The following is a 9785-nucleotide window of genomic DNA, read 5'->3' on the forward strand; positions in this document are numbered from 1 at the left end:
AAATTAACATCAATTCAATAAAATGATATAATTTATATGAATTTGCATCATTTAAACACAGCTGATATTGTTATATAGAGTTATATCAATTCAAACAATTGATACAATTATTTTCTTGGTTAACATCACTTATTAAAATATATATAATTTATATCAATAAAAAACTGATGCTTAAAAAATATATATATAAGTAATTACTCTTTAACATCGTTTTTATGGATGTGATGTTATTTTATCTTAATTGACATCAATTAAAATATCTGATATATAATTTACATCGATGAAATAATTTAACAAGTTATTAATTTATATATCATTCCTTTCAAAAGATTACAAGTTTTTTTAAAAATAAAATTGTTTATGGTTTAAGTATTCTTTGTTGCTAGGGTCAAGAGCATCTGGAAATATAGAAGGAGATGACGTTTATTCAAAAATGGAAGAAGCAGAGAAGTCTATGGAATATCAATCGATGGAAAATTCTACAATGAACAAGAAAAATAAAGAAGAACTGAAGAATCTCAATATTTTAACTTTCATGGCAAATGTTGTTGAACTATTGTAATTATTTTCTCTTTTAAATTCTTGTACGCATGTACTTTTTTCTTGTTAGTTATATTTTCAATAGAAATATTAAAATGCTAATGAAAAATATTTTTGCAAAACATTATTTATGTACAAATGATGATAATATTCTTAATTAATAGTTATAAATTATATAATTACGAAATCATTTAAATTTTGATATTAAATTTAATTATTAATAAATGATATAAATAATTGCAATCAATTATTTTAATTGATGTCAATACTAACATCATTTATAAATAACTGATGTAGTTGTTAAAATCATTTTTACAATTGATGCATAATGATATCACTTATCATAATTGATGTAAATATTTAGTATTTTTACATCATTTATTTTATAAATTGATGTAAATTATTTGCATCACCACTTTCAGAGTCATTTATTTAATTGATGTAAAATCTTTTTACATCATTTATAACTAATGCAAAAATTATAAATAAATGATGCTAAACAACTCTTTTTTTGTAGTGTGTAGCTTGTAATAGTTAAAAAGAAAACTCCAAATGAGGTGTATTACAATGGCTATATTTTTCCTCCAACATGGTTATCACCTAGTTTGCATTGGGTTATATGAACTTCAATATTCTTACCTTTGTCGGAATTTTTCTGTACCTCAAGTTTTGCCGTCTTAATTATCGTGCATATCAACCAACAATTATATGTACTTCAACAATAATTTTCTAGACGCAGCTAAATTTTATGTCTGAAAAAAAAAGAATTTAACAATTTCCGATTCCTCATCTACCTATGTGGGAAATTAAGAGGAAACGGCGACGCATAGACCCCGACAAAATTTTACCGACACTACATAAAATGCTTACACGACGACTAGAATACACAGATCATAGGCGGTGCTCTCATCGTATATACTTCGAAAAGAAGAAATATCCAAACCAACTTCTATATATACAAACATAACCGGTCGTACTATTGTTAGACTTTCTTTTGAGAGAGACAACAAAAAAAGAGAGAGAGAAGGGAATGTCGTCCTCAAGGGAGCTACAATACTTGGAGTACACTTACAGAAACAACCGTCCCACGACGGGTCTTCTAAACTCCATCTTCATGACCACCGTCAATACCGCCGCTCGTTCTCTCGTTTCTGTCGCCTCCTCCACCACCTCCACTCCGGAGTTGGCTTCTAGGCGGTGGTCCGCTTCGGACCAACTCAGGTTTCATGTCTATGATGATGGCGTGGCTCTCCCTTTGAGTTTTCTTTTGTTTCCTTATTCCCCCCCCCCTCATCTCTTCTTATTCTTATTCTTATCATTCTTTCAGTTTCGCGTCGGGTCTTCTCACCGCGGTGGCGGAGAACGCGTTGGTACCGGTTTCGGCTCCCTCCTCCTCGTCGACGTCATCAACGGCGTTGGTGAAGTATTCAGGGTCGGCGGATTTAAGCATGATGATGAGGGGTGACGGCGTTGATGTACCTACAGTCAGCTCTCTCGGTAGAGCACTTTGTCACGTAAGTGTTAGTTTGTAACCTTTCATTATTTGTTGTTAATTAACATTAACGTTTTATTTATTTTTAATTCAGCTTGGCGATTTTTTTTTTTAACGTTTAACGTCTTTATTTGGATTTGATTAACGAGATTCGCTTGGGTCCGATTAAGCCATGACGGTCATAACAGCATACGTAGACTTGTGGTCTATGCATTGTTTGCATAACGCCAAAACCCGATCTCTAACTGAAATATAATATTTTCTCTTATCTATATCATAAAATATGATTTTGGAGCTTTCTATCTTTAGACACTCCACGAGGTGCCTAACGTGGACATTTTATCTATAATTTCCACGTGTGTATCATGCATAGTGCCACGTCATACATGAAAACAAATAGGGAAGTGGATGCAATCATAGGCTCGATAAGACAAATCTTGAGGTGGTAATTACTTCCTTCTAAATTAATGAATCAGGACTAATTAACCAATTATCATAACTATTCATAAACTGATTTTTTTTGTTCAACATTCATAAACTGATTGATCTGCGAAAAAGTATTGTTTGTTAAGTTAAGATGTATACACATTTATGAAAAACTTGCATAAATTGATCAATTACATTGAATATATTCTCTGTTAATGGTTTTAATTTGCCATTTATACATCATAATATGTGTCTACGAGTAGGTATTAGCGTTGATGAACGAGATTCCAGTAACCTCAAGAAAATACCATTTTACCATGGGAATGGCTGAGAAGATCATGGAAGACAACGCACAAAGCTGCAGCGCGGAGCTACTAGACGTCAATAGAATGGCCCTCGCGTCCTCTTTCGCGCGGACCACTGCGCGTTTACAGGACTCCTTGAAACGCTCTCGAACCGCAGACGAGCCCTTCGGTGGTCTGCCTCTGCGCCTCGTTAGTGCCCTGCCGTTAGGAAGCTATGTTGCCTCCTCTGTGAGAGGGCTGACGACAGCAATCAACACGGCCAGGTCCTTGGCGGATATGGCCGGTAACTTGTTATCACAGAGTAAGAGGAGAGAGTCTGCATTGGTGAGAGCAGGTGGTTCTCAGGAGAATGAGGTTGAGTTGGCTGTTGAGAAGCTGGCGGAGGAGCTGTTGTGGATGACGGAGAAGCTTAGGCGTTATGGTGCAATTGAAGAAGGTATAAAACGGTGGAGCTATGCTTCCGGTTTAGCTTCCTTGTCTCTCACGGCTGCTCCTAGGGTTCAAGGCCTTATGGTCAAGATTTCAGGTAAATATTGCATTTTAATTATCCTTCTGGACTTGGTCCTCTTTAGTCTCTACATGATCCGTGTTTTACTTGTTAAATCTCTCACTAATGTCTTTTGCAGCTGTCTTAATTGGAGAGTTAGCACGAGACAACACACAAGTTCCGGGACAAGTGAAGTTCAGGCTCCTTGCAAACTGGCTACCTCTATTTAGCCACGCTAGAAACGGGCTAGCGTTTCCCGTGTTAACAGGCTACGAGAGAGTTGAGGTGGAACGAGCCATAGACAAAGCTATCTCGACATTGCCTGCATTGGATCAAGAGATATTGCTCACAAATTGGCTCCAAGATTTCTCAGTGTCGGCCTCCGAGTGGCCCGATCTCACCCCAGCATATGACCGATGGTGCCACTCCATTCGCCAGATTGCCATGTAGACGACGAATACTATAGTCATTATGGTCATGTTACTAAGAGAACAACAAAATATGGATGCGTCTATCATATTAGCTTTTCTGTGCAAACATTTATCTTTAGGTAATAAGACTAGTTTCGACCTAGTTAAAGATTCAGACATGAACCATTTTGTTGTATCTCTCGATCTAGTTGTTCAAGTAATTCAAAATCTCATATACGGAAAAAAAATGAAAACAGATACTAGAGTGTAAAATGGGAAAGGCAATAGTCTGTCCAAAAGAGATTTGAAAAAAAAAAACAAATGGAAAGAGATGAAAAAGAAACAAATTAAACACTATCATTACAGCTAGTGATGATCTCATTCGTTTGCTTGACAAATGCGTTGTTGATATGTACTAAACTTGGAACATATGAGCAAGAGCACACGAGTGGGGAATAGTCTTCCATGGGGATGGAGTCTTGGTGATACTCAGACTCTCCGAGACCTACTTTTTCAAAGTGTCCATTCTCCCCAATGAGGTAAGCTGTGTCATAGCAGGTCATTTCAGATTCGTCTATTTGAAAAATTACAGCGACTTTCTTCTCCTCGTCAATGAAGAAACTGGAACCATCATGGTGAAACTGGAATTCAAAACCTGTTAATGGTTTCAAGTCAATTTTTAAGAAGGGAACCCAGGACACTGCATCTGGCTCAATCTTAGTTGTCACCCAAACCTCCACGTCGCACATACTTGAGGACTGATATAAGGCTGCCAGTTTCTCATCTCTAAGAGAAGAGAGTGTCCCGGTATCTTCAGTATAGTGCTTAAACGGAAAAGGCAGAGGCGGTCCAAATCTCTCTTTTGTAAAATCGAAAGAGAGTAAGATAGCATGGGGCTCGGCTATTTCTTCTGGTCCTCCAGCTTCTAATACTATTTTTTCTTTAGCAAAAAAATAAGTGTTTCCCTTCAAAGACACTCCACGATAGTAAAACATTAGGTTCCAGTTGGGAGTGATATCAAGAACTCTCCATGAATCAGAACAAATATCGTATATTTCGAACAGAGAAACATCGAAGGCATCCAAGAAGAACCTCAAGATTTTGTGTTCACGGTTATTGCTGTCGTATCCGAAAGCGTAAACGTCTAACCTGTTGTAGTAATTTCTGGGTTGGATCCACCTGGTTTGTCCTAAATATGGGTTCCAGACCAGGAGTGTAGTTTTGTTCTCCTCTTTGTCCTTGGTAACGCATAACAATAAGCCATCGCAATGAAATACTTTGGTTACCTTGACATGATTAAGTGAATCACCGGTGATCTCCCTTATAGATGGATCCACGAATTCTTCTCCATCGAGGATTCCATGGAGATCGAATCTCATTGAACAAAGCTTATAGTTTTTCAACATGAAGCGTAGAAACTGATGCCTCTTTGCTTCTGCTTTACACAAAACCCTAACTTTGGATAAACGGTTCCATCGTTTGCAAGTGGATCTCACGGCTCCTATAGAAATTATGGGAACCCTAGAGAGTATCTTCTCTACCAAATCCCACGAAAGGTCGGAGATAGCAGTCATCGTTTGTGTTTCTCTCGAGAGAAATTGAGGGTGTTTCAATAGAAGAAGAGGGTGCACAAAAAAAGAAGAAGAAGACTATATAACCACGCAAGAAAATAGGTTCATCACGTCATGACACGTGTTAGCCTTTTACGAAACTCACCGTTTCATTATTATCTTCATGGGTAATGTATTTTACTACTTTTTTTTGTTCATAGTTTTTATCAGATCTCCGGTTCTAATCTATACAATTTCGCAATATTCTTGATTCCAGCTTATGAAATTTCTCTGTGTTTAGGAGCTACTGCCGTAGATTTATTGTAGCGCTTTTTCTGATGTTTTGACGTTTGTTTAATTTCTCACTGTTTTGGAGTTCCCTGCTGTAGATTTATTGTAGAGCTATTTCTCACGTTTTGATTTTTGATATATTTTTTACAATGTTCATATCTTACGAACAACAACGTTGTATTCAACCATGCAGGCTGGTTGAACAGGACACTGGGGTCAGGCCAGCCGCTCCACTGCTGAGGTCCTATACAAAGGTTGAATCGCTGAGCATAGCTGAGCTCAATAATTTTGTCATAACCGCTCCATCTCAGGTTTGCAGCATGATTTATGTCTCTATTCTTTTTTGTGTGTGTTAGATTTCATGATCAATCTGGTTTTCAAATGGTGTAGGATATTGACTTCATCTGTAACTGGAGAGTGACTGGAATCAAGATGGATAAGGGTTGGTGCTATGTCTCTTGCTCAAACTGTGCCAAGAAACTTCAGCGCACAGCCTCATCTTTCACATGTGTGCCTTGCAATAATTCTAACGCAGTGGGTATCCTCCGGTATGTTACAACACTCGGCAGTATATTCACTTGCTATTTCCATATTTTGATAATTGAGTTTTGATACATCTATTGTGTTTGGTAGATATCGTGTTGAGTGTTGAGATCTGTTGCAGACGAGACTGGTGAAGGGTTGTTTGTTTGCTTCGATGGGGCTATATGACAAAGCTCCATAACATGAGGGCCTATGAGGCCGGGCATCTGTTGGTATGTTTTTCACACACTGCTGTCCAATCTATGTGTTACCATTTGTTCATTCAGTTACATAATAACTTTTGCATAGGCTGGTGATGGTGTAAATCCGGAGGAAGCTGAGGCCCCTCCTTTTGTTAGAGAGATGGAGGGAAAGACATACAAAATTCCAGGTGAGGGTGAGCGCATTCAATTTCACAGCTAATCATCAGACCTTTACCATCTCCCGCATAATCAGCCAGGGTGACCGCTTGCCCCACCCTGAGTTCGTTGACAACTTAAGCCTTATACAGTTTCAGTTTCCTAATCATGTTCTTTACAATAATAGTATATATATAGGGTTAACTTTTGTTGGTTTGGATAGGGGGGTGACGATGATAACGTCGGTGGCAGTTCAAAGAATGTGAAGGTGAAAGCTGGTGGTAGTAGCAATGTCGATGGAGCTGCTGGGAAGGTGAAGAAGGCACGCAAGGCCTAGGTGAAGCCGACAAGTGCTGGAGTTGCTGTTTGAGTGGTTTTCCCAAATAATAAGTTGTTTCAGAATGCTTATTTGGTTTTATTACTTTCTGTCTCTGGTCAACAATTTGGTCGTTTTTTTTTTGCTTAGGTTGATAGGGGCTTCAGGCAAATGTAAATAGTGCCTTTCAATAATTTATTTTGTATTAAAATATAACTTAAAATATTTATATACAAACAGAGATTTAGCGGTGTCTTGCACAAGCGAATTAAGGTTAGCTAAAACAGAGATTTTACTTTTTACCTAGTAAGAAAATATAAGCAAAATTATACAGCTTAGTGAACCATTTTGAGTGTAAAACACCAAAATCAAATACAAGGGAAATAAAATAAAACCCTAAACCTAACATCAAAGGGGGTAGGTATGAAGCATCATAAGATAGTGCAACAGCATGACCACAAGCTCTGAACAAAACCTTCTCATTCAGACACGGTCATTTAGATAAGATCAGCTACATTCATTGGCATCTCATCAATCTGAGTACTGTAGTACTGCTCAATGTCCCGGAGGATCTTAATGTCGTCGCTTTTAACAAAGTTGATCGCAACACCCTACAATGATGACCGTTAAGTTTGTTAAATGAAATATATACCCTTCTCCATGTTAAGAAAATTCTAATCGCCAAGAAACAATGCAGAAAGCATAATAAATCAATTACCTTACGCCCAAAACGACCAGATCGTCCAATACGATGGATGTAAAGCTCACGGTTGTTGGGGAGATCATAATTGATGACAAGAGAAACCTGTTACAGAAAGAAAGTTTCTCAAGTCAAATCCAACCTCTACTATCTTATGACACAAAAAAACTGAGACTTTAAGTATCAGAGGATGGATACTAGAACATGTTTCCTGCATATTTGTCTACGCAAGATATAGGGAATAAGCGATGACTTACTTGCTGCACATCAATACCACGTGCCCATACATCTGTTGTGATCAAAACACGACTGTCGCCTGACCGAAACTGATTCATGATCTCGTCTCTTTCCTTCTGAGGCATGTCACCGTGCATTGATGAGACTGTGAAGTTGTTAGTCCTCATTTTCTCACTTAGCCAATCCACCTATGTCAAATGCAGAGATATAACAGAGTAAGACACTGAAAAGAAACCTTAACACAAGAAACCTAGTTAACAAATTAACTGAAAGCAAAAGTCTAGCCAGTATCAAGACGGTAGCATCACAGAATAAATTAAGAGGCCAATGCAATCTACTAAAAATCGGCAGGTGATTACAGAGTACAGACTGTTAGTGTTCTAGAATAATTGAGTTGTATTTTTGACTCACTTTTAAGAGCAAACAACTACGTAAAGTAACAAAAAAGTATAATAGGTCCCAGGCCGTTAGACGATTCAAAATCAAGCTAAGACAGCGGTGCCAGGAGCTAAGGGGGTAACAAAATGAGATACCTGATCATCTAACAAATTCCAAAAAAAAGTAGCTTAGCTTAAGATGAGCAGCAGGATTACCTTTCGTTTTGTATTGCAGAAGATAACAGCTTGAGTGATAGTAAGTGTGTCATAAAGATCACACAGTGTATCAAATTTCCACTCCTCTTTCTCAACAGCAACGAAAAATTGTTTAATGCCCTGAAAATGTTATGCATGGAAGTTAGCCAGTGAAGCGATATGAGTCTGACCCCACTTTATAAATAAACATCAACAAGCACACAAATGCAGAATAAAAACACGTACTTCAAGAGTCAACTCATCACGCTTCACAAGTATCTTCACCGGTTCCGTCATAAACTTGGAAGTCATCTCCAAAATCTCGTGGGGAAGAGTTGCAGAAACCAAACAAACCTATAAACATTAGGGTAATAGGTTAGAGATATCAAATAACACAGTTAATAGCTTTCACATGGAACATTCAAGCAACTCAACAATATCCTTTACCAACTCAAAATCTAGCAATCCCAATGAATCAAGAAAGCAAGAGGAAAACACAATAACAGGCAATAAAGTATTGAGTTAGAGAACAAATAATGTCCTGAGAAATGAAATTTCATACCTGAAGATCAGGTGGAAGATATCTGTAAACATCATAGATTTGGTCCTTGAACCCTCTGCTAAGCATCTCATCAGATTCATCAAGAATCAGAAGTTTAATAGCTCTGGTGCGTAGGCTTTTCCTCTTAATCATGTCACAGACACGACCAGGTGTCCCAGAGACAACATGGACACCATTCTCCAGCTTCCTGATATCTTCTCCAACGCTCTTCCCACCAATGCAGGCATGTGCCTGAATATTGGCGTGTAATCCAATAGCTTGAATAGTCTTCTCTGTTTGTGAAGCAAGCTCTCTTGTTGGGGACAATATCAATGCCTGAACTCTGCAACCAAAAACAAATAATTTTTTTTGGGTTCAAAATACATAAACTTATTATTAAAATTAAACAATATATGACATTATAGCAATTATTTTTTTAATTATATTGGATTAGTGGGAGCTTATGAAAATTTGAACACACATTAATGCGGTCAAAAACTGATTTTAACCAAATATTATATTAATTTAAATAAAATATACACTATACATAATATATTTATCAAATTATATAGTGTCATGTGTGATGCATCCACCCGTACTAATGTAAATTAGAGCTAAACCGAATCCCATATCTCTAAACCGAAAACCCAAAAGAACAAAACCGAACCGATCTGAAAAAAAAAACCGGAATGCTCAGGCCTAATCAGAGCATAACGACATCGAATCAATCCCATTAAAAAAAATTAAGAATCGAGTGTTAGGATCAAAACATACTCTCTAGACGAAGTGTCAACGATTTGGCAGACGGAGAGAGCAATCATGGAGGTTTTTCCCGTACCGGACTGAGCTTGAGCGATGACATCTCTCCCTTGGAGAATCGGCATAACAGCTCTCTGCTGAATCGCGGATGGTTTCTCGAAACCGTACTCGTAGACGCCGCGAAGCACGTCTTCCTTGATTCCCATGTCGTTGAAATTAGTGATGGGCTCGATCCCTTCCGTCGTCTCGAAGACTAGCTTGTCGTCATCCATCGGTCC

The 9785-nt window shown here is 37.8% G+C and overlaps 3 protein-coding genes across 3 annotated transcripts; 1 reads left to right on the plus strand and 2 right to left on the minus strand.

Moving 5' to 3' along the window:
* Positions 1–1445: 1445 nt before the first annotated feature.
* Positions 1446–3893, plus strand: LOC108832515 (uncharacterized). The gene is made up of 4 exons (XM_018605996.2): positions 1446–1761; positions 1868–2054; positions 2722–3289; positions 3390–3893. Exons 1-4 carry the CDS (start codon positions 1571–1573, stop codon positions 3698–3700), a joined length of 1257 nt encoding a protein of 418 aa, XP_018461498.2. The 5' UTR covers positions 1446–1570; the 3' UTR covers positions 3701–3893.
* Positions 3894–3985: 92 nt separating this feature from the next.
* LOC130512331 (putative F-box protein At3g20030) lies at positions 3986–5807 on the minus strand. Its single transcript, XM_057010185.1, has one exon. The coding sequence runs from the start codon at positions 5232–5234 to the stop codon at positions 4008–4010; it is 1227 nt and encodes a 408-aa protein (XP_056866165.1). The 5' UTR covers positions 5235–5807; the 3' UTR covers positions 3986–4007.
* A 1159-nt stretch (positions 5808–6966) lies between these two features.
* LOC130512332 (eukaryotic initiation factor 4A-III homolog) lies at positions 6967–9779 on the minus strand. The gene is made up of 7 exons (XM_057010186.1): positions 9523–9779; positions 8770–9091; positions 8454–8561; positions 8229–8348; positions 7656–7823; positions 7417–7503; positions 6967–7309 (listed from the first exon to the last, which is right to left on the minus strand). The coding sequence occupies exons 1-7, from the start codon at positions 9777–9779 to the stop codon at positions 7196–7198; spliced, it is 1176 nt and encodes a 391-aa protein (XP_056866166.1). The 3' UTR covers positions 6967–7195.
* Positions 9780–9785: the final 6 nt, after the last annotated feature.

This window comes from Raphanus sativus, chromosome 5 (assembly GCF_000801105.2).
Source record: "Raphanus sativus cultivar WK10039 chromosome 5, ASM80110v3, whole genome shotgun sequence".
In the NCBI taxonomy this organism is placed as follows: Eukaryota; Viridiplantae; Streptophyta; class Magnoliopsida; order Brassicales; family Brassicaceae; genus Raphanus; species Raphanus sativus.

What these genes read in the sequence shown, in the direction of transcription:
- LOC130512332 (XM_057010186.1), bottom strand. Translation starts at nt 9,779, where the DNA reads ATGGATGACGACAAGCTAGTCTTCGAGACGACGGAAGGGATCGAGCCC. An exon ending in ATCTTCCACCTGATCTTCAG is followed by an intron (nt 8,562 to 8,769) that starts GTATGAAATTTC and finishes TAATGTTTATAG; the next exon opens with GTTTGTTTGGTTTCTGCAAC. An exon ending in GTGGTATTGATGTGCAGCAA is followed by an intron (nt 7,504 to 7,655) that starts GTAAGTCATCGC and finishes TTTCTGTAACAG; the next exon opens with GTTTCTCTTGTCATCAATTA.
- LOC108832515 (XM_018605996.2), top strand. Translation starts at nt 1,571, where the DNA reads ATGTCGTCCTCAAGGGAGCTACAATACTTGGAGTACACTTACAGAAAC. An exon ending in TCCGCTTCGGACCAACTCAG is followed by an intron (nt 1,762 to 1,867) that starts GTTTCATGTCTA and finishes TCATTCTTTCAG; the next exon opens with TTTCGCGTCGGGTCTTCTCA. An exon ending in CCTTATGGTCAAGATTTCAG is followed by an intron (nt 3,290 to 3,389) that starts GTAAATATTGCA and finishes TGTCTTTTGCAG; the next exon opens with CTGTCTTAATTGGAGAGTTA.
- LOC130512331 (XM_057010185.1), bottom strand. Translation starts at nt 5,234, where the DNA reads ATGACTGCTATCTCCGACCTTTCGTGGGATTTGGTAGAGAAGATACTC.